Source organism: Dasypus novemcinctus, chromosome 9, assembly GCF_030445035.2.
Source record: "Dasypus novemcinctus isolate mDasNov1 chromosome 9, mDasNov1.1.hap2, whole genome shotgun sequence".
Lineage (NCBI taxonomy): Eukaryota > Metazoa > Chordata > Mammalia > Cingulata > Dasypodidae > Dasypus > Dasypus novemcinctus.
Window position 1 is genome coordinate 24,021,972 of NC_080681.1, and position 25,768 is coordinate 24,047,739.

Below are 25,768 nucleotides of genomic sequence, written 5' to 3' on the forward strand. Positions count from 1 at the left end.
AATAACCTCAAACAGAGCCACACACACACACACATTATAGCCAAAATGATGAAAGTCAATCACAAAGAGAAAATCTTGAAAGCAACAAGGAAAACAATATTTGTACAAGGGAATCTCATTAAGATGAACAGTCAACTTCTTAACATAAACCATGGATGCCAAAAGACGGTGGGATGACATCTTCAAAGTGTTGAAAGAAAAACAGTCAGCCAAGAATTCTGTATCCAGCTAAGCTCACCTTTAAAGTCCAAGAAAAAATTAAGAAATTTGCAGATAAACAAATCCTTCCCTGAAAGAAGTATTAAAGACAGTCCTTTAAGCTGAAATGAAAGGACACAAGATAACTCAAATATATACCAAAAAAAAAAAGATAGAACTGCTAAAAGTAACTACACTGATACTATGAATGAGCATATAAACATTTTTATTTGTAACTTCCTCTGTTTTAAAGTACAACTGCATTAAGCAATAACTATAAAACTGTGGTGATGGACTTCTAACATATAAAGCTGTAATTTGTTAGACAATAACATTAAAAAGGAGTGGGGGGAACAGAGGTATAGTAAAACAAAGTTTTTATACACGATTAACTTATTATTAATCTGAACAAATTCATTTTAAGATGCTGCTTGAAATTTCCAAGGCAACCATTAAGAAAATAACTCAAAAATATATATAGTAAATAACAAAATAAGAAAATTAAAAATGTACACTAGAAAATATCTATTTAAAATAAAGCCAGGAATAGAAGAACAAAAATGACAGAAAATATTTTTTTAAAAATTAAAATGGCACATGTAAGTCCTATCTGACTAGTAATTGTGTTTAAAAAAATGGTTTAAACACCCCAATCAAAATGCAGAGATTATCAAAATGCATTACAAAATTATGAAACAATATTGTGTTTAAAAGAGAAACAGTTTAAAGTCAAAGAGACGAACAGCAGGAAAAAAAATGCCATATATACATTTTTTGAAAAAGAGCTGAAGTAGCCATAACAATTTTAGACAAAAACTGTTGTGGAGACAAAGAAGAATATCTTTACTGATAACTAGGTCAAGGAAGATATAATGATTATAAACATATATGTACCTAACAACAAAGTTTCCAAAATAAATGAAGCAAAAACTGACAGAATTGAATGGAAAAATAGACAATTCAACAATGATAATTGGATCTTTAATAACCCACTTTCAATAATGGACTGAAAAACTTAGCAGAAGATCAACAAGGAAAGACAAGACTTGCACAATACTATAAACGAACTTGTCCTAACAGGTATCTATAGAATGCTTCACCCAAACAATAGAAAACATATTCTTATCACGTGCACATGAAACATTCTCCAGGAGAGACCAAATGGCAGGCCATAAAACAAACCTCAATAAATTGAAAAATATTTAAATTATAATGAGCATGTCTTCTGACCACAGTGGAATTAAACTAGGAAAAACATCAGAAGAAATATGGGGAAATTTTCGCAAATATGTAGAAATAACATGCTCCTAAAGAACCAAAAGGTCAAAGAAGAAATTATAAGGGAAATTACGAAATGCTTTGAGATGAATAAAAAAAAGACATAACATACAAAAATTATGGATTACAGTTACGGTGATGACCACATTTAAATGACAGATCTAAGTAAACCTAACATTCCACCTTAATAAATTAGAAAAAGAAGACCAAACAAAACACAAAGCAATCCAAAGGAATAAAGTAATAAATATTAGAGCAGAAGTAAAAAGAAGAAATAGAGCACAGAAAACCAGTGGAGAAAAATCAATGAAGCCAAAAGTTGGTTCTTTGATAAGATTAAAGAAATTGACAAACCTTTATCTAGACCAGGGGTTCTTAACCAGGGGTCTACGGACCTCTTCATGGGGTCTGTGAGCTTGAATTGAAAAAAACCAACTTATTATCTTTTTCTCTGACCTCAAACTGAAATTTAGCATTTCTTTCACTTATGAATGTATGCAATAAATAAATTACAGTAGTATCCATTTCACCTGACTGGCAAAGGGGTCCATTGGAAAAAAAAAAAAATGGTTAAGAATCCCTGATCTAGACTGAACAAGAAAAAAATTGAAAAGACACAAATTACTAAAATAAGGAATAAAAGAAGGTACATCACAATGGAATTTACAGAAAGAAAAGGTTTAAAAGGAAATACTATGAACAACTTCATACCAACAAGTTAGATAACTTCAATGAAAATGGACAAATTCCTAGAAACACATAAACTATCTAAACTGTCTCCAGAAGAATAGAAAATCTGAATACAACCATAACAAGCAAAGAGATTGAATTAGTAATTTAAAAATGCACAGCAAAGAGAAGCCCAGGCCCACATGGCTTACTGGTAAATCCTACCAGACATTTAAAGAAGAATTACATTCAGTACTTCAGAAATTCTTCCAATAAAAAGAAAGAAAAAGGAAAGGAAGGAACACTTCCCAACTCACTGTACAAAGCTCAAACCAGGTAAAAACATCAAAAGAAAACTATAGGCCAATTTCCCATATATACATACATACAAAAATTTCAATGAAGTATTAGCAAATTGAATCTAACAACATATAAAAAGGATTATACCTTATAACCAAGTGGGATTTCAAGAATACAAAGTTGTTTTAACACCCTAAAATCAATATAATATACCATTTTAATAGAATAAAGGATTTAAACAAACACATGATCATTGCAACACATGTAGAACAAAGTTTTTGAAAAACTCCAATACCCTTTCATGTTAAAAATACAATGAGAAATAGAAGGGAACTTCCTCAACCTGATAATGGGCATTTATGAAAACTCATACCTAACAGAGAAATGTAGTAGAATATAGTAATACAAAAATAAGCTGTATTTCTATACATTAGCAACAAACAATCCAAAAATTAAGAAAATGGCAATTACAAAAACAGCAAAAAAAACAAAATGCCTAGGGATAAATTTAACAAAGGAAATGAAAGTTATACTCTGAAAACTACAAAATATTGTTAAAAGAAATTAAAGAAGAATTAAATTCTTTTAAATTAATGATTCAAAAGACTTGCTATTATTAAAATAGCAAAACTTTCCAAATTGATCTACGTATTTGACACAATCCCTATCAAAATCCCAGTTGACTTCTTTGGAGAAATTTCAAGTCAATCCTAAAGTTCATATAAAAATACAAAGGACCTAAAATAGCTAAAACAATCTTGGGGAAAAAAAAAAAAAGAACCAAGTGGAAGGATTCACACTTTCCAATTTTTTCCCATTTCAAAACTTACTACAAATCTATATTAAACAAAACATTATAGTACTGACATAAGGACAGAAATGTAGATCAATGGAATAGAATTAAGAGTCCAGAAATAAGCCCTCACAATTATGATCAACTGAGTTTTGACAATGATGCCGAGACAATTCAACGGGGGAAAAATAATCTTTTCATAAAATTTTGCTGGCCCACATGGATATTTGTGCAAGCTAATGATTTTTAACCCCTACCTCACACCATACACAAAAATAAATTCAAAATAGACTGCAGGCTTAAAAGTAAGAGCTAAAACAATAAAACTCTTAGAAGAAAATCTAAGAGTAAACATTCATGACCTAGAGTTAGGTAATGGGTTCTTGGGTACAACAAAACCCAAGCAACAAAATAAAAACTAGATATACTGTACTTTATCAAAATTTAAAATTTTGTGTGTCAAAGAACACCAACAATGAAATGAAAAGAAAACATTTGCAGTCATATAGCTGACAAGGGACTTGTATCCAGAATGTATATAGAACACTTCCAACTCAACAAGATGACAAATAACCCAATTAATAAAGGAGCAAAAGATTTGAAAAGAAATTTCTCCAAAGAAGATATACAAATGTGTAATGAGCAAGTAAAAAGAAGCACAACATCAGAAGTTGTCAAGTAAATTCAAATCAACACCACAATGAGAAACCACTTTACACCCAGTAGAATAACTATTAATATAATCAAAAAGGCAGACAATAACAAATGTTGGCAAGGATGTGGAAAAATTGGAACCCTCATACAACTGCTGGCATAAATGTAAAATGGTACAGCTACTTTAGAAAACAGTCTGGCAGTTTCTGAAAGAGTTAAACATGTAGTTACCATATGATCCAGCAATTACATTCCTAGATATATTTCCAACAGAACTGAAAGCATACATCCACATAAATGCTCTTCACAGAACTATTCATAATAGGTAAAATGTGGAAATAACCCAAATGCCCATCAATGCCCATTAATTATCCAAAGAAAATGGATAATTAAAAAGGGATATATGTAAGTAATAGAATATTATTCAGTCTTAAAAAGGAATGAAGTGGGGAGTAGATGTAGCTCAAATGGTTGAACACCTGCTTCCTATGTTTGAGGTCACAGGGTCGATACCCAGGAACTCCTAAAAACAAAACAAACAAACAAATGAAAGAACCAACTCTCATTGGGGAGCAGAGATGAAGCTCAGTGGTTGAGCACCTACTTCCCATGTGTGAGGTCCTAGGTTCAATCCCTGGTACCTCCTTAAAAAAAAAAGGAATGAAGTTCTGATACATACAACAACATGAATGAACCTTGAAAGCATTTTGCTAAGTGAAAGAAGTACATATTGTATGATGCCATTTATGGTGAACTGTCCAGGGGAGGCAAATTTCGCAGAAACAGAAAGTAGATTATTGGTTGCCTGGGGCTGGGGTGAGGGTAGCAGGAATGAGGAATGAGTACTAATGTGTATGAGGCTTCTTTCTGAGGTATTAAAAATGTTAGGAAATTAAGACTGTTGTGATGATTGCACAATTTTGTGAATTTATGAAAAATCACTGTACTGTACACTTTAAATAGGTAAATTTTATGTTATGTGAAATATATCTTAATACAACCTTAAAAATTGTGAATATGTTTTAACCCAATATTTAAGGATGGTTCCTCATTAGAAAACCTGTTAATATAATTACTAACTTTAAATTAACTATATTAAAGGAGGAAAAAACATGATTATCCTGATACAGGAATAAAAAGAAATGTCCTTAACTTGATAAAAGTTTTACCAGATGTAGACAGTATATATCAGTTTTAACAATATCTAATGGTAAACATCAGAAGCAATCCCCATTAAAGCAATGGTTTGTATCCTGGACTGCAGATTAACACTATGCTGAGGTCCAAGCTAGGCAATAAGACAAGCAAGAAGAATAGTCAACTACCTAAAAATAAACCAAATGAAAAATATAAAGATCTTTATTAAAACACCTATGACCTAATGGGTGTTTGGGGAGATGGGAAAATTTTAGTAGTAAAAGGCGGTAAGGGTACCACAATAACATGAATGTGATTAATCCCCTAAATGTTATTAATGGGAGTGGTTGAAATGGTAAAGTTTAAGTTGTACATGTGTTCCCACAATTTAAAAAAAGAAGGAGCAACTAAATAAACAATGACAATTAAGTGCAATGCAAGATCCTGGATGGGAAATAGCAAGGGACAAGAAAATTCAAAGGAATATTACTGAGACATATTTTAAAAATTGGAATAGAGGCCGTAAGCTTTCTCACAATGTTAAATTTCTTGAATATCTTGTTCTTAGGAAATGCACATGGCAATATTAAATATTCAAGTAGCATGATGTATACAATCTATACTCAAGTGTTCGGAAAATGGAGAGCTAAATAAATAGATGGACAGACAGATGGACTAATGGAAAAATGGATAGACAGACACACAGAATGAATGGCAAATGTGGCAAAACATTAAAACTGGTGGACCTGGGTATCTGGGGGAGTAGGGGTAATGTTGGCGTTTTCTGTATGGGTTTTACATTATTTTTGTAACTGTCCTTTAAGTTTGAAAGTATTTCAAAATAAAATAAAATGGAAAAACTGTCAATTTAATAAAGTATATAAGGGGATAAACCCTAGATGAGAAAATATGAGGTGAATTCCCAACTAATTAAACATAAAAACCAGAAATTCTCAATCAAAATCTCAAAAAGATTTTTCATTGAACTTGACAAAAAAAAAAAAGGGCAAGCTGGGCCCAGACAACTTTGAAAATAAAAATAAACAAAGGGGACTGCATTATCAGATATTAAAATATAAACCAAACAACAATCATTCAAGTGTGACAATGGAATGGCCATAGTGAAACCAACCCAATAACCAATATAGAAAACATTTTAATATGGCAAAAGTGGCATTTTAGTTGAGTGGGGGTAAAGGACAAATAATTAATGGTCCTTAGAAAACTGCTTAGTCATATTGAGAGGGAAAAAAATAAGTATTATCTCACTCCATAGCAAAAATAAATTCCAGATAGATGAGCCCACCAAGCCAAACTTCTAAAAGTATTATAATAGATGAGAATATGTAAATGGCCCTAGGATAGAAAATTCCATCTTAAAGCAGAAAGCATACCAAATGAAGTATAAAGTAAAAACCTAGCCTACATCCAAATTATGACCCCCTACATAAGTTAAAAGAAAGGCCAGGAGTTCTGGGAATATGGTACTAGAATAGGCAGGCAAGGCTCAACTCTCTCACAAAAACAACACAGAAAGGGCCAAAAGTTATCCAAAGGACCCGTTTTAGGGGTCAGCAGACCAGGACAGTGCTGTGCAACTCCCAGAAAAGTGAGGGGCATAGAGATGGAGAACCCAAAAAAACAAACATGAGTTACCAAACTCCTGCAGTGGCTGTGAAGAGCCCCCATCCTCTACCCTCAAGACATTAAATCTGGATAAATCCTCTGGCTCACTGCAGCTGACTGAGGTGGGGGATAGATGTCTTCCTCCCTGTCAGCTGTTACAATGGAAGAGGGAGGGTGAGTTGGAAGGTTTCTCTTCACTGAATTGGGCAGCAGATCCTACTCTGAATCTCAAGCTCTGGCCAGACCAGAAACAATGGAAAGCTGCGACTGACGGAAAGATCCCCTCCTGTGGAAAGGTTCACCGACAAGCGCCATCTGCTGGCTGGTCAGGAAACTGCATGAAGAAAAACTGCTTTTAGGTTCCACTTAAGCCCTTGGGAGAAAACACACACCCCTTAGTGACTCCCTGGTCTAAATTTGATAACTTAAACTGGCAAATTTTAAAGACTTAGAATAAGCTAAACCAAAAAAAATCAAATAAGAGCTGTGAAAGAAAAAAAACACTAGGAAAGAGAAAAATTGACCATCAGAGTAAATTCATCCACATTAAGATGTCTAGACATCAGCAAAAAATCATAAGCCATACTAGGAAACAGGAAGAGATAGCTCAGTCAAAGGAACAAACCAAATATCCTGAAGAGATATAGGATTTAAGACAACTAATCAATGATAATCACACAAATCTCCTAAATCAATTCAAAGAATTGAAAGGAAATATGACTAAAGAGATAAACAATATTAAAAAGACACTTGATGAGTATAAAGAACAATCTGAAAGTCTGCAAAGGAAAGTAATAGACCTTATGGGAATGAAAGCCATTATGGATGAGATTTAGAGGCATATAAGAGCAGATCTGAATTGCTCGAAACAGAATTAGTGATTTCAAGGACAGAATATCTGATTTTGAAAGATAGAAGAACAGACAGAAAGAAAAAAAAAAAGGGAAAAAAAAAGGAACAAGTTTTCAGAGAACTGAATGACAATATGAAACACACGAACATATGCATTATTGGTGTCCCCAAAGGAGAACAGAATGGAAAAGGGGCAGAAAGAATGTTTGAGGAAATAATGACTAAAACTTCCAAAACCTTATGAAAGACATAAATGTCAACATCCAAGAAGAACAATGTACCCCAAACAGAATAAGCCCTAACAGACCTACTCTGAGACACCTACTATTCAGAATGACAATTATCAGAGATAAAAAAGATGATTCTGAAAGCAGCAAGAGAAAAGCAAAGCATCACATGATAAAGACCATAGGAGAAATAAATGAAATGAGAACAAATAAACAACAGAATCAACAAAAACAAAAGTTGGTTCTTGTAGAAGATCAACAAAATTGACAAACCTGTAGCTAGAATGACAAAAAAAGAAAGAGAGAAGACACAAATAAAATCAGAAATGAGGACATTACCACTAGCTCGGCAGAAACAAGATATCATAAGAGGATATGATGAACAAACTATACAGCAAAAAACTAGACAATGTAGATGAGATCGACAAACTCTGAAAAAAACACAAACAACCTACACTTACCCAAGAGGAAACAGAAGACCTCAACAAACCAACCACTACTGAAAAAACTAAAACAGTCATCAAAAACCTCTCAAATATGAAAAATCCAGGACCAGATGGCTTGACAGGTAAATTTTTACCAATCATTCAAAGACAATCTAATAGCGATCTTGCTCAAGCTCTTTCAAAAAATAGAACAGGAAATAACATTACCAAACTCATTCTCTGAAACCAACATCACCTTAATACCAAAAACTGATATACTATGAAAAAAGAAAATTAGAGACCAATATCTCTAATGAACATAGATGCAAAAATCCTTAACAAAATACTTGCAAACCAAATCAAGAAGCACACTAAAAGAATTATATACCACAATTGTGTAGATTTTATCCCAAGTATGCAAGGTGGTTCAACATAAGAAAATCAACTAGTATAATAAACCACATGAATAAACTGAAGGAGAAAAATCACAGGATCCTCTCAACTGATGCAGAAAATAGTGTTTGACAAAATACAGCAGCCTTTCTTGATAAAAATACTCCAAAAGATAGGAATACAAGGAAGCTTTCTCAATATGCAAAGTGCTTACCTACAGCTAGCACAGTACTCAACAGTGAAAGACTGAAACCTTTCACTGCTGTTATGTGCCTCAGTGAAAGACTGAGATCAGGAACAAGACAGGGATGTGCACTGTCATCACTGTTATTCAATCTTGTGCTAGAAGTTCTAGCTACAGCAATTAGGTGAGAGATATATAAATAAAAGGTACCCAAATAGGAAATGAAGAAGTAAAACTTTCACTATTCACTGATGATATGGTCCTACATCTAGAAAATCCTGGAAAAACTACAAAAAAGCTACTAGAATAGACAAGTTCAGCCAAGTGGCAGGATACAAGATTAATACACAAAAATCAGAAAGCAGACTTGGCCAAGTGGTTAGGGCATCCGTCTACCACATGGGAGGTCCGCGGTTCAAACCCCGGGCCTCCTTGACCCGCGTGGAGCTGGCCCATGCACAGTGCTGATGCGCGCAAGGAGTGCTGTGCCACGCAGGGGTGTCCTCCGCATAGGGGAGCCCCACGTGCAAGGAGTGTGCCCGTAAGGAGAGCTGCCCAGCACGAAAGAAAGTGCAGCCTGCCCAAGAGTGGCGCCGCCCACATGGAGAGCTGACACAGCAAGATGACACAACAAAAAGAGACACAGATTCCCATGCAGCTGACAACAGAAGCGGACAAAGAACAAACAGCAAATAGACACAGAGAACAGACAACCAGGGAGGGGGTAGAAATAAATAAAATAAATCTTTAAAAAAAAATAAAAAAATAAAAAATACACAAAAATCAGTAACGTTTCTATACACTACTGATGAGCAATCTGAGGAGGAAATCAGAAAAAGAGAATCAAATATTTAGGAATAAACGTAACCAAAGACATAAAGGACCTATATTCAGAAAACTATAAAACACTGCTAAAAGAAACCAAAGACTTAAATAAATGGAAGGACATTCTGTGTTCAGGGATTGGAAGACTAAATATTGTTAAGATGTCAATTCTACCCAAACTGATTTACAGATTCAATGCAATCCCAATAAAAATCCCAAAAGCCTTTTTTGCATAAATCAAACGCCAATTACCAAATTTATCTTGAAGGGTAAAAGGACCCAAATAGTCAAAAATGTCTTTAAAAAGAAGAACGAAGCTGAAGGACTCTCAGTTCCTAACTTTAAAGCATATTACTTAGGAACAGTGATAAAAACAGCATTGTACTGGGAAGTGGACTTGGCCCAGTGGTTAGGGCGTCCATCTACCACATGGGAGGCCTGCGGTTCAAACCCCGGGCCTCCTTGACCCGTGTGGAGCTGGCCCATGCGCAGTGCTGATGCACGCAAGGAGTGCCCTGCCACACTGGTTTATTCTCTGCATAGGGAAGCCCCACATGCAAGAAGTACGCCGTAAAGAGAGCTGCGCAGCATGGAGGAAAGTTCAGCCTGCCCAGAAATGGCGCCGCACACATGGAGAGCAGACACAAGATGACGCAAAAAAGAAACAGATTCCTGTGCCGCTGACAACAACAGAAGCGGACAAAGAAAAACACGCAGCAAAGAGCCACAGAGAACAGACAACTGGGGCAGGGGGAGGCATGGGGAGAGAAATAAATAAATCTTTAAAAAACAAAAACCCAGCATTGTACTGGCACAAAGACAGATTGACCAATGTAACCAAACTGAGAAAAGACTGTTCTGGCCCAGTGGGATGGCTTGACAGCCTTGTCAAAATTCACATGACCGTAGATGTGAGGGTCTATTTCTGAGTTCTCAATTTGGTCATGTATATTACTAAAGGAAAGCTAAAAAATGTAACATGAGACTATATAACACAGTGAAACTTCATGTGAAATACAAATATGGGTGATACTGCATATATAAGACTGCTTTTATAAAATATAAATACAAATAAACTAGAGAGATGGAAACAGCACAGCAGTTATGTATGGCAAGGGAAGCACAGACTGAGAGGTGATTAACTTTTTTGTTCATTTTCTGTATTTTGCTTTTTATTATTATTAATGGAATAAAGAAAATGCTCTAATTATGACTGAAGTCATAAATGCACAACTATATGATTATACCAAATACCATCAATTGTGCACTTGGAGTGGATTTATGCTTTATTACTATATATCAATAAAATTGATACGCTAAAAAAAATAAAAGAGAGCCCCATATCATACCTTATATAAAAATCAACTCAAAAAAAAAAAAAATGTGGATGCAAAATACCAAAAACTTAATTTAAAATGAGGACAGTTTACAAAAGAAGAAATGTGAAATGTCCTATAAACATATGAAAAGGTGCTCAATCTCACTCCTAATAAATAAATGCAAATAAAAACTACAACAATACCAAGTATTGACAAAGATGTTGAGCAAACAGTTCTCTCATAGAATTTATATTCAACTTGGTAGGGCCACTTTGCTGATAAAGTTAACCATTATGTACTAAAACTAAATATGCAAACCCTGTAACTTGCAATTCTACACCTAATAGAAATATGCATAAATTTTCTCAAAAGACATCTATTGGAATGTCCATAGTAGCACTGTTTATACTAGCTCAGAAATACAAAGTACCTGAATGGTCATCATTAACAGATTGTATGAATAAAGTGTGATGGTTTCTCAAAATGGAATGCTATATAGCTATGAGAATGAATGACTTACAATCTGACACAATAATATGGATGAATCTCACAAGTATACTGATAAGGAAAAAAAACAAAAAAAAACACCTTAACACCCACAAGGATGGCTATTTCTTTTTTAATGGATAAATGTTGGAACATATATGGAGTAATTGGAAGACCAGTGCATTATTGGTGAAAATGCAAGACGGTGCAGCAACCATTCAAAGCAATATGGTGGTTCCTCAAAAAGTTAAATATAGAATTACCACATGAACGAGAAATTCTACTTCTAGGTTTATATCCAAAGAAAGTGAAAATAGGATCTCAAAGAGATTCTTGTACACCAGTGTTTATAGCAGCATTGTTCACAATAGCCAAAAGATGGAATAAGCCAGGCTTCTATCAACAAGTGAGTGGATGAACAAAATGTGATCTATACACACAACAGAATTTTATTCAGCCATAAGAAAGAATGAAGTATTGAGACATGCTGCAACATGGAAGAAAGTTGAAAACATTATGCTCAGTGAAATAAGCAAGACACATATGGACATATATTGTTTCATGTTACTTAGAAGAGATGTTTAAAAATACTAAATTCACAAAGACAAAATGTATAATAGAACTTACCAGGGGATGGGAGGAAAAGGAAGTGTGTTAAGTAGATAGAAGTATTTGAAAATTAATTAATAATAAAAAAAGACAGGTCATAGACTTGAAAAGATATTTGCAACATATAAAACAAAGGATTAGTATACAAAATATAGACAGAACTACTATAAGTAGATTAAAAATAAGATAATAAAAAAGCATGCAAAAAATTTAAACAGGCAATTCACAGAAGAATAGAAGCCCAGAAAGCCTAAAAACTTACAGAAAGATGTTCAACCCCAATACTAATCAGAATTATAAAATAAAATGAGAAATCATTATCAAAATATTAGCAAAGCTGTTTTAAATCTATACTATTAAAATGTTGATGTGGATGGGAGGAACTTAGTAGTACCTGCACTTATTGCTGAGGGATAAATGTGAATGACAGGGCAACTTGCAAGTGTCTGTTGAAACTTAAAATGTACACATCTTATGTCCGAACAATTCTTCTTATTGCATAGTGCAATTCAGAGAACTTTCTGTAATGCTCGAAATGTTCTAAAACTGTGCTATCCAATATGGTAACCCCATTGTGGCTACTGACCACCTTAAATGTGCTGAGGAAGTGAATTTTAAATTTAAAAAGCCCATATGTGACTAATGGTTATTATATAGGACAGGATAATGCTGAAAAAACACGTGCATGTGCTCACAAAGATATGCTTTATATGGATTAGTAAAAAGGTAAAAACAACTTGAATTATAGTTAGAGAAGACCAGCTAAAGAAACCATGGTAATCCATACCATGGAATTTCATGTAGCAGTTAAAAAGACAATGTAAAATGATGTATACCAAATGGAAAAATCTCAAAGATAAATTGTAAAGCAAATCTCACATATACATACATACATAATTTTTTTTTAATAAATGGATTTTATAATTTTTCATAGATTTTTTTCGTGGTTTTCTTACATTTGTTTTATATAAACGGTATCATACTAAGCAGATGAACTACAGACATCAGGAAGGATCCACACTAAACCCATAGCGTGCGCTAGAAGCTCTAGGAAGGGACTAAGATAGAGAGGCATGGAGAAGTGAGAGGATGACTCAGAAATACATTACCAATTTTCAAAAATGAATAATAACAGAATTCTTACAGAAAATGAAGAAACAAAGGGTTCTAATCATCATACCAGAGCCATGAGAATGTCCATGACCTCCATGCTTGAAAACAAATATTCCTATGAGGTTTACCACAAACCCAAGAACTGAAACAAGGAGCAGTCTCTCATGGTGTACATCTGGAGGGGCTAATGCTCTCTAGAAAACACATAACAAAAAAAAATTGCATTAATATAATTTCTGATTAACTGGTAGAAACATAATTTTTTAAAAAATTTGTTATTTTCAGAATTAAAAGCACTCCAAAATTAACTCCCCAAATAATTTATGAATATATATACTGCATATCTAGTGATCATATACTGCAAAAAATGGTAACTACTATTTTTTGATAAATATAAATACAAAGAAGTGTGATTAGGGAGTTCATAAACCTATCCCCCTTTCTGATATGTTGAAATACTGCCTTTCATTTTAAGTTCATTAATCTTTAAATTTTCTTTCTTTTTTTTTAAATTAGCAAATATTAAAACATCCTGGCAAAACTCTCAGGTTTTATTTTCTTTAAAATCTCTTCCCAACTGAACTCACTACCCAGAGAGTGCCTTTACTTTTCATAGTGTTAACATTTTATTATAGCTTGCAGAATACTTTCATTTATCGGTTTTCAATTTCAGGTATTTTCACATATATTTATTTTTTTCAGACTTATTTTTGGATTAGATATCATAATATATACAGGAAAAGCTTACAAAATAGTTGAAAAATACAGTGTAAAAAACAGTTCCATTATGTTATCATTAATAAATATTTTCATTACAGAAAAGTAATATACTAACTTAATCATTATCTACTATACCTCAACTCCTTCTGAGAAAATAAAAAAAGCAGTGAAGATCAAAAACAGGCCATTAACAAAGCCAGCCAGAACTTCTGCTCTAACATACCTAAAGAGGAATAAAGTAAACAACTGAATTATTAAGTTATTTCTTAAAAATCATACCATAAATTTACATAGGTTCAAAGATTCTAAACCATATTATGCGGTTATAAGTAGCCAGTGAAATCCCAGTATTTATAATATAGTACATTTTATTTTATATATATTAAAGAAATGAATGAGAAAATGATTTGTAATTATTATGAGTTATGTTTATTAGCAGAATGCCTTAGGACACAATAGATTTCTACAAGCCAACCAAAAGACCCTTCTTAAAGTAAGTAGGTTTAGAAAGACCTGTCACAGCAATGTAAATCTCAAGTTGCCAATGTAGAAAAATGAACAAGGCCAGACAAGTGAGCAAAGAAAGAAGGATCCAAGGATAAAAAGTAAATCAAAGGGGCTAGAAAAAGGGATTTTTATAACTCATTAATTCCTCCTCTTCTAAGAATTCCTTATATTTCTGGTTTGGACCTTTTGGCTTTCGAATCTTTGGCAAGTGAAGCTTTTACTTGAAATAAAATTGTTTCTGAATTATCCCAGAGGCGAGATGAGATGTGGAGGCGTTTTCGGGACGTGGAATTGTCCTGGATAGTGCTTCACGGACAATTACGGGACATTATAGATCCCCCCAGGGCCCACTGGATGGAACGTGAGAGAGTCTGGGCTATGATGTGGACCACTGACTATGGAGTACAGTGATGCTCAGAGATGAACTTACCAGGTGCAATGGATGTGTCATGATGATGGGAGAGAGTGTTGCTGTGGGGGGAGTGGAGGGCGGGGGCGGTGGGGTTGAATGGGACCATATTTTTCATAATGTAATTTTAAAAAAAAATAATAAATAATTAAAAAAAATAATGTATAGAAATACTAAAAAAAAAAAAAAGAAGAGATTGTATTTCTATCAGTCTTTTTTCTAAGATTAATAAATGTAGCAAAACTTTTTAATTACCTCTTTTTAGAACCAATTCTAGCTTCATATAATTCTAAATGAGTTAATTTTAAAATATCTGTCTTTTTCTCCATGGACGACTGCTGAAGCGAAGCAGTTGGGAAAGATTTTATTTTTCCATAAGGTTTACTTGGTTTTGTTAAAGTCTTTAGAAACAACTTTAATTTGGCATTTTAACATATTAAAACTTTATTCAAAGGGTGTAGATAGGTGGTAATCATGATGGTCCTTAAACAATATAATAGGCGTATCAAAATTGATATTTTCTCTAGCTTTCTTTTTTAACTTCTAGATAATATAAATTTTATTGTAAAAGTAATTTTAAAATAAAGAGAACAAACTATTTAAAATGCACACTATCTAGTTATGACAGAGTTTGCCCTGCCAAGTAAATTCCAACATAGCATATTTATATCCATATTCAGAAATAATGGGTACTTCTATCTTCTAACACATGAAAATGACTTATATTAATAAAACTGTTTGTCAAAGCATATACATATATTTTTTCTGGAAAAAAGTTCATTAAATTCAAATAATTACCTGCTTAAGAATTTATCTAATAAATCAGCAGGGTTGGAGTTCAAAACATAAAAAGTATTTTCTTTTAACACGTTTTTTTCTTGTCCCATAGCTAATGTATGAGTGGAAACCTTTTGCCCTTGGGTTCCACTAAATTTCAAAATTAAAGGAAGGGATATCTTTCAGGTAACTTTTTGTCCTAGTTTTAGTTGTTGTATTAAAGTGTTTTAATTAGGTTTAATATCATTGCTAAACTTGGTTGTAAGTTTAAAATGAAAATTTTATGAAAACCAGACACCTGCATTTACAAATGACTGCATTTACTTGAACAGAATGAGTCTTAGAATTGGAACATGTAATGCATGAATGTAATAAATGGTAATGCCAAATTAAGTGTGGTTGGTATTTGGATTTTACAGTCAGAGCAGAAAAATACACAAGTCTACCTACCTATTATACATACACTACTTTTTTGCTGGCTTTGCTATTTCAAAATTAGGAGTGTGACAAGACACAATGTTGAGTTTTATATAAAGAAACAATGAAAAGTCTTTGCTTCGTCAGATTCCCCCTACTATTTCCTCAATTGCAGAGTCAGTTTGCTATAGTGAACATTTTTAATTAAAGGTTTTGGGGACTCATCCCTAGGCTTAACCTATTCAGTGTCATTTTGACATGCTGACACCAGTAGTTTACTACTGCTGCAATTCAAGACTAAAGCAATTAATAGTTTCTAATGTCAAACCAACTTTTATTCCCTAATTCGTCCCTACCCCCAAAAAAACAGCAAATAAGGGGAGGACAGGATAAGAAACAGCAAAAAAGTAGCCAAAATATTACTCTTATACATATTAGCAAAAGCTGAATATTAAAACATGCTATGATACTTGAAGGTATTCAAAGTTATTGCTAAAACCCTTCTTACAGCAGGTGGCAAGGAGTTCGAAATGGGAAATAATATATATCCCAAGAATTAAGGATAAGAAAAAATTTTAATTATCTACTATTTATCCATATTGTTTAATAAAATACTCTAATTAGATTTCTGACACACAACATACATGAATTACTAATCTTCCAACAAATAAAGATAACTTTATAGCTAATATTTTCTAATGATTCAAAATATACATGAATCTTTTATTATCAACATGTAATGAATATTTGAATGTCATCAATATAGTGCTGTGGTAAATGTTCTTATTTGAGCATATAAGTTATTTGGATGTACAGATATACAAGATCTCTTGCTCTATATTATCAAAATGGTATAATTAGTATTTTTCAGTCTCATTTTTAAAAATTTTACAAATAATCATATCCCTTTGGTTATAATTAAAATCAGCTAGACTTCCATAGATCATATATCTCTCTTTAGCACTTGTTAAAATGGGCAGTTATTACAGTGTTTTTACAGTTGTTTCCCCATCAGTCCACAAGTTCCTCCAAAGCAGGAGCCATGTCTTACTCATTTTAGTATCATCAGAACTACCAAAGTGTTTGAGTCATGGTGAGCCCTCAATAAATATCTGAAGTGAGCACGAGCATGTGCTAAAAAAAAAGAGTATGTGTTTTTAGCAGAACAAAAGTAAAGCTAGAAAGAAAGAGCAAATAGTGAAGGAACAAGAGTAAAGGAGAGAACAAGTGACACAAGACAATGCATAGAACTGGCAGGGTATGGAAAGGAAAGGAGAGACCAAAAGACACTGGATAGGAAATGGAGAGCTCAGGGAAGGAAAAGGAACGAGAGACTGGGAAAGAAGAAAGAGAAGCAGAGTTGAAGTGGTTAAAAGAGGGGAGAGGGAGAATGAGAGAAAGCCTGAGAGATTCAGTGGTAAAGGGTGGATGGAGAGAACAAGGGAAAAGGAAGAATAAAAGAGAAGAGTGTGTAGGTGGCAGGGATCAGAGGAAGGGAAGAGAGTGAGGGAGAAAGGAGGGAAAAAAAGGAAAAGGAGAGAGGGGAAGGAGAAGGAGACAGAAAGATCATAAGCACAGACCCTAGTAACAAGAAGGAAAGAAAAAGGAGATGACTAGAGAGATTCTAAGTGTAAGGATGAAAACAAAAATTAGAGAGAAAACAGGAAAGACAGATGAAGAAAGGAGAAAAAAAATGGCAGCGAACAGGCCAAGGAGAGAATGAAGAGAGAAAGATAAAAGAATCAACAAGTAAGCATGAAAAGAGAGGAAAAAGAAAGAAAAAGAGAGTGGGAGAGAAAAAGGATGTAAGTCCTAAATTCTGCTTATACACATAAATATGATTGCAAGGCAAAATATTCTATGAGCTGACACAAAAACTGCTCAGGCAACATAACTCAAATAATGGAAAATCGATTTTTTCTCTCCATCGGAAATGGCAAAAAGCAAACTCTGCTCAGAAGTGAGACCAGATGGTCCAAAATAATCCCTTAAGCATAAAAGCATTCCCCAAATAAATCTGGTTAATTATCCAAGTTTAGCAAGAGTATGAAAAGAAGAAAAAAAAAAGAAACATGAAAATTTCCATATAATGAACTTTTCTGTTTCTTCCCCAAAATATATTAACAGTTTAGAAATTCCCTTACATAATAACAATTTCACCTAAAAAATTTTGGAAAAATCAAGATGCTCTATTCATTAAGCAAAAGAACTTATAGCCAAAAAAAAAGGTGCATATCAAGACTATGATTATGTAATGTTCAAAAACAGGCAAAACTAAACCATGGAGTCAGGAATGTGGTTACCCTTGGGAAGCAGAGTGGGAAGGAACTAAAAGGAGGCATGAGGAGGTTTGAAGGGTGCAAGTTGTTATACAAGTGTGCTAAATTTATGAAAGTTCATTGAGATCAAATTTGTGTTTTTTTCTGTATATCTTACACTTCAATGAAAAGGTTTTTTAAAAGTCTTACCCATAAGAGAAAGCATCATTATCTCTCCATTTTGAAATAACAGAAGCTGCCAATCCAGCCAAAATGGCAGTGCTATCGAAAAACATGTGAAAAGAGTCGGAAATCAAGCCTAAACTGGAAAAGAACAAACACATTGGCATATTATAATAAAAAACAAATAGTAGCACCCTTCTCTAAAAACTTAAGATTCAGCCCCTGCTCATCAGGAACTTCTTTTCAAAGACAAAAACATTAATGTATGTTACATAGAAAGATATTCATCAACATTTTTAAACTTCTGAAAAGGAAATACTCACACACCCAGCTCAAGGAAAAGCTCAGTTCCTCCAAAAATGGGTATAAGCAAAAGCCCTATGCTGCTGGGTAACAAGTGATCTGCCAACCCTCTGTTCACTGGCAAAGGTCAGCTGCCACCAAGGGAGAGGTAGAAAAAACCATCTGCTACTGTGAGCAAGACCAAAATAAGGTAGGGGCCAGGATCTTACATGATACAAAGCAAAGGTCTACAACTTTTGGTAGAGAGGCAGGAAACTTGCTCCCCAGGAAACCTGCTCCCTTCTACTTGACACAGTGAGCCACAATAAAGAAAGAGAATAATAGTAATAATAATAATAATAAAATAAAACAAAGTAGCCAAACTCTGTCAGATGATATTAAGCAGACTAAAATGAATATATTTGGACTCTCACAAGGGGAGAAAAGAGGAGTAAAAAACAGTCAAGGAAAAATGTTTGGGAATTTTTCAAAATTAGTGAAAGAAAATTAATCACAGGTCTGAGAAGTTTAATGAATGCCAAGCAGGGAAACACCCCCATACACATCACAAATTGCTGAACACCAAAGAGAAGGAGAAAATCTTAAAGGTAGCCAGAAAAAAAAAGAGGAAAAACTCTGCATAAAGAAAGAAATATACAATTGGTAGCAGATTTTTTCATCTGTTTGAAACAGAAAGCAATGGAGCAACATGTTTAATGTACTGAAAGAAAAAATACACTGTCAACCTATAATTCTACATTCCACATTCAGCAAAAACACCTATAAAAATGAAGACTACTTTCAGAAAACCAACCCTGAAAAAAATTCATTGCCAGAAGACACTAAAGAAATAAATAAGAAGTCTTTCAATTAGGAATATATCAGAGAGAAACTTAGATCTGTACAAAGAAATGAAGACTACTTAAAATAATAAATATGTGGATAAATATAAAATTCTTTTCTTACTTTTAACACCTTTAAAAAAACAACTGAGAACAAAGAAACAATAGAGAAAATTGACAAAACCAAAAGATGGTTCTTTGAAAAGATGAGCAAAACTGACAAACTTTACCTAGATTGACCAAGAAAAAAATACATAAATTTAAAATGAGGAATGAAAAAAGGGATATTAATATTAACTTTGCAAAAATACAAGGATTTTAAGGAAATACTATTAGCAACTGCATACCAGCAAATTACTGTCTTAGTTTGCCACAGACCTGCCAATGCAAAGTACCAGAAATGCATTAGCTTTTGTACTGGGTATTTTATTTGGGGTAAAAGCTTACAGTTCTGATGCCAAATCAAGGAAACTTGCTTCCCATCTTTACCGAGGTCCCTGCCTTCCCCCTCCAGAATATACTGTCTTCTGGAGCTCTGCTGTGGTAAAACTAGGCATAGGGCTTGTCTCTTTCCCGGCCTCCTCTCTAAGTCTCGGCTGCTCCACTTTCTTCCAAAGTTCAGCTGCGGGCTATCAGGCACATAGCTTGTCTCTTCAGCCTTGAGCTTCTCCACGGGCCCAGCTTCTTCCGGTTTCGTGCTTAAGCTTTGGTAGCTAGCAGTCCTTGAGTTCCCTCTCACATGCATGGCAGATCAAAAATGGCAGAGCTCCCTTTTCCTGTGTGTCTCTTCCTCTGTCTCTGTTTATACAAGGCCCAGGATCAGGGCGGAAACCCAACCTATTTCATGCTTCACTTATGCAGTCCAATCAAAAGGGCTCCAAGCACACTGGAATGGATTAGTTCAAAAACAATCTCTTTTTGGGATTCACCAAATTTAAACTGTCACATATAGATAACTAAATTAAATGGACAAATTACTAAAACACACAAACTACCAAAACTTACTCAAAAAGAAATAATCTGAATATACCTCTAACAGGCAGAGATTAATCAGTAATTTTTTAAAAACTTAAGAAAAGTCCAGGCCCACATGGCTTCACTGATAAATTCTACCAAACACTTAGAGAACAGTTAATACCAATCTTTCACAAACTCTTCGAAAAAAAATAGAAGCAAAGGGAACACTTCCCATTGGCTGTATAAGACCAGTATTACCCTGACAGCAAAAGCAAACACTACAAGAATAAAAACCATTAACTCTTGTAAATATACATGCAAAATCCTCAGCAAAGTAAGAACAAATCAAATTCAGCAATATATAAAAAGAATTATACATCATGATCAAGTGGGGTTTTTCCCAAGAATGATCAGTTACTGTGACATACCATTTCAATGGAGTAAAGGACAAACTGCACATAAACATCTGAATAAGGCAGAAAAACACTGGACAAAATCTAGTACCCCTTCATGATAAAAACACTCAATAAATGCTCAAAAGAAATGAGCATTCTTCACCTGATAAAGGGTATCTACAAAAAGCCCACACCTAACAGCACCATCCTTAAATGGTCAAAGACTGAATGCTTTCCTCTAAAATCAAGTATAATACAAGGATGTCCTCTCTTGCCACTTATATTCAACAATGTACTGCATTCTCTAGTCAGGGCAAGCAGGCCAGAACTTAAATAAAAAGGTATCCAGACTGGAAAGAAGAAGTAAAATTCTATTTGCAGATGACATTATATCATATATAGAAAATCACAAGGAATCGTCTAAAAAAACTATTAGAATAAATATGTTCAGCAATGTATTAGGATATAAGACAAATACACAAAAATCAACTGTATTCTTATATACATGCAATGATCTGAAAATGAAATTAAGTAAACAATTCCATTCACAATAGCATCAAAAAAATAGGAATAAAATTAACAAAAGAAGTGAAAAACTTATATTCTGAAATCTACAAAATGTTGCTGAAAGAAATTAAAGAAGAACTAAATAAAAGGAACAACATGAAATTCTGTTTATGAATCAGAAGACTTAACACTGGTAAAATGACAGTATTTCCCAAATTGATCTAAAAATTCAATGCAATACCCATAAAAACTCCAGTGGACAAGTCAATCCTAAAAAGTTCTTATGGCAATACAGGAGACACAGAATAACTTAAACATTTTGAAATTCAAGAACAAAGTTGGAAAGCTCACACTTTCCAATTTCAAAACTTAGTATAAAGCTACAGGAATCAAAACAGTGTTGTACTGACATAAGGATAAACATGAAGCAATCACATTCATAGCTCAATCTTTAAAAACAAGATGTATCAAAGAGTGCTTAAGAGTACTGTTTCTGAAGTTAAAGTATGTGGGTTCAATTCCCGTCTCCAACTCTTACTAGGTCTGTAAACTTGAAGTGGCATAACTTCTTTGTACCTCATTTTAGCCATCCCTTAAACAGAGTAATAGGATTTTTAAAAAGTCATAATTGTTACAATACTTGAGTTAATATATTTGAAATGCTTATCACAATGTTTGCCACATTAGCACCCCTATTGTTATCATTATTAATATTATAATATCTAGTATTCATAGCATGACCTATGGCTTTTTTTAAACTTTTATTTTTAAAGATGTTTTAGATTACAGAAAAGTTACATAGAAAATAAAGGGAATTCCCAAACATCCCATCCCCTCCCCTTCTCACATTTTCCCCTATTAATAACATCTTATATTCATGTACATTTGTTACAACTGATGAATATTGAAGCACTGCTACTAACCAGTCTATAGTTTACATTATGGTTTACACTTTGCACCATACAATTTTATAGGTTTTGACAAAATGTATAATGGCCTGTATCCATCAATGCAATATCATGCAGATCATTTCCAATGTCCCAAAAATGAGCCATGTTACAGCTATTCTTCCCTCTCCTCCCCTCCCTTCAGAGCCTCAGAACCTCTTTATATCAATGTTACAAGTTCTTCCATTTACTACTGTAAGTCTACTTTGGTCCACAAATGCATTGTCTCCCTTTTCATTCTTCAAGCTTGAGGGTTTTGGGATGGTGATGTTCACTCTGCTTAGATGGAGAGGGGGCTTAGATCTTGTGGGGTAGGTGGAAGAAGCTACAACTGTTTTGCTCACAGTTGTAGATAATCTTTGCTTTCTGGGATGGGCGTTGTCCATCATCTACCTTTTGTTAGTTGTCCTGGGCGAGTCCAATGAATTGGAAAATACGTGTTGGCTGCTACTCTGTGAGATTCAGGGCTCAACTGGCATATGAACAGACCAAAGATTTAAGTCTCTGGGACATCTTTTTAACGGGCACAGTACTAATCATAGGTTCAAATAAAAGGGGTAGAAGAATCATGTGTAGGGAAATTATGAGTCCAACTCTGTTACATTGGGGAAATAGGTTATCATATATTCCAAAGTAAGGTCCCTGATGGGATGCCGATTTCATGGCATTTAATGCCTTGCTTCTGGTGTCCAGATATCTTTAGAGCCCTCGGGAGCACCCTGTTTGAGGCTTTGTTTATTGCGGCAGTTAAGAGAGATCTGGAATGGCCTCCCGATTCACTTTGAAATCTCTCAGACATAAAAACTCTTTTGTATTTAATTTTCCCCCCTTTTGGTCAGGGTCTTTTTCTAAACGCATTGGTGGTTGGCACTGGGTAATCAGTGCCAGAGAGACTCGTCCCTGGAAGTCATGCCCCATGCCAGAGGGAAGGTAGTGAGCTTATTTACTGAGTTTGGCTTAAAGAGAGGCCACATTTGAATAATGAGGTTTTTCAGAGGTAACATTTAGATATTATTAGGTTAAGTTTCAATTTTACAAGAATAAGGTTCATAAGTACAAGCATTAATATCAAAAGCTTGGCATATTGTTTTCTTTTATTAGGCACTGCCTATGTACTCTAGATTTTTGCCAAGGTATTAGAGAACGTAGCATAACTCTCCAGGATGGGAATTTAATATTTTCTTGGTTATTGCATGGGTCTCCACCCACTGGGATATGGACAGTGAACAGATGAACACACTCATATTTCACAGAGGCATGCCCCAGGTGCACCCTTCCCCGCACATCCCCCACACCAACACACTGCACCAGTGACCTTCCCCTGCCATAGTTGCCAAAAGAACACTCACACAATTGTACTCTGGACCACAGTCCTCTACCTCCCCACAATTCACCTGTTCCTTCCTCCAGTCCTGCCCCCAGCTCTGTAGATGTCCAACCCTATCACCCAACCACACTCACACAAGCACTGTCGATCCCATTCATATCACTGTACCACCATCTCCTGTCCACTGCCAAACCTCCCCCATTCACCTTATAATACGTTCTGCCCAGACTGAGCATTGGCTCGCCACTCTCTACTACCTATTCTCCTGATAACCTGTCATCCAGGCTCTACCTCTGTTCATCTGCTCAATATTCGTAGTTTGTATCAGTGAAATCATGGAATTTGTGTCCTTTCATGCCTGGCCTCCTTCACCCAACATAAGGTCGTCAAGATTCATCCATTTGTCATGTCAATACTTCATTCCTTCTCACAGTTAAGTAATATTCCATTGTATATATGTATACCACGTTCTGTTTATCCATTCATCCCTTGATGGACAGTTGGGTTGCTTCCAACTATTGGCAATTGTGAATAATGCCGTGATGAATACTGGTGCGCATATGTGTGTTCGCATCCCGCTTTTAATTCTTCTGGGTATATTCCTAGTAGTGGGATTGCTGGATCATATGGCAAATCTATGCTTAGCATCCTGAAGAACTGCCAAATCATCCTTCACAGTGGCTGCACCATTCTACATTCCCACCAGCAGTGGATGAGTCCTCCTATTTCTCTACATCCTCCCCAGTGATTGTAATTTTCTGATTTTTTTAATAGCAACCAGTCTAATAAGAGTAAGATGATATCTAATTGGAGGTTTAAATTGCATTTCTCTAATAGCTAGTGATGTTGAGCATCTTTTCATGTCCTTTTTAGCCATTTGTATTTCCTCTTTGGAAAAGTGTCTATTCAAGTATCTTGTCCATTTTTAAAAATTTTATTGACATATATCACTCATACATGAACATACATAATTAATAGATGTATAGTAAAAGTTGTGAACTTATAAAACAAACATGCATAACATCATCCAGGGGTGCAATACATCAACCCTCCCCTAACACTTTGCATTGTCATGAGACATTTGTTACAAATTATGAAAGAATGTTGTCAAAATCTTACTCCTAATCAAGTCAATATCTTATATTTGGGGTATTTTTCCTTCAACCCACCCCTTTTTTTAAAATATATTTTTATTACAGAAGTTGTGACCTTACAAAACAATCATGCACATGTGTAGAATTCCCATACAACACCCACCATCAACATACCACACTGTGGTAGAACATTTATTACAGATTATGAGATAACATCAGACTATTACCACTAATCATGGTCCATAGCATACACTTGGCACACTTTTTCCATACTTCCCCATTATCTACACAGTACATCTTTGGCAGAGATGCATGAATATTACAGGGTTGCTGTTAACCACAAGCAATAGGTCACACCAGTTGTATTTTTCCCATGCTTCTCCACATTCCCACCACCCTGCAATAGTGATGTACATCTAATCTAGTTCACAGGATATTCTTGCATCTGTATCATCAACCACAATTCTCATCCACCTCTGGATTTACTGGGTTATTCAGTCCCTAGATTATTTTCTAGCTTTCTTTCAATTGACATTTACTTCCCTAGACTACCCTTTCCAGCTACATTCCCATTTATATACCAGCTGCTACTCACTACTATGTGTTACCATCAACTCTATACATTTCCACACTTTCACAGTAAAGTTAATTAAAATCCACACACATTAGGCATCAGGAGTCCTTCTCAGCCCTCCTCTTATGTCCTTTAAGAATCCACCACGTACCACCAGGTGTTGAACATGTTTTCCTACATTTTCTTCTAGGAGTTTTATGGTTCTTGCTTTCATATTTAGGTCTTTGATCCATTTTCAGTTAATTTTTGTATAAGGTGTGACATAGAGGTCCTCTTTCTTTTGGCTGTGAATATTCAGTTCTCTCAGTACCATTTGCTGAATAGACTGTTCTGCCTCAGCTGGGTGGATTTGGCAGGCATGTCAAAAGTCCCTTGACCATAGATGTCAAGGTCTGTTTCTGAACCATCAATTTGGTTCCATTGGTCCATGTGTCTATCTTTATGCCAGGACTATGCTGTTCTTACCACGGTAGCTAGGTAAAAT

General features: G+C 34.6%; 1 protein-coding gene across 9 annotated transcripts in view; it reads right to left on the reverse strand.

The window, feature by feature from the left end:
• The window catches only part of SLC30A7 (solute carrier family 30 member 7), a 101,696-nt gene that overhangs the window by 67,877 nt on the left and 8,051 nt on the right, over positions 1-25,768 (reverse strand). For all 9 annotated transcript variants that reach the window (XR_011649616.1, XR_011649613.1, XR_011649612.1 and 6 more), the window contains exons 3-5: positions 18,387-18,500; positions 13,944-14,031; positions 13,156-13,282 (exon numbers count right to left, since the gene is read on the reverse strand). Coding sequence is in view for 4 of the 9 variants with exons in the window: in XM_071217217.1 (XP_071073318.1) it covers positions 13,156-13,282; positions 13,944-14,031; positions 18,387-18,500 (329 nt within the window). In the remaining 5 variants the exon portion in view is untranslated. The remainder of the gene's footprint in view (positions 1-13,155; positions 13,283-13,943; positions 14,032-18,386; positions 18,501-25,768) is intronic.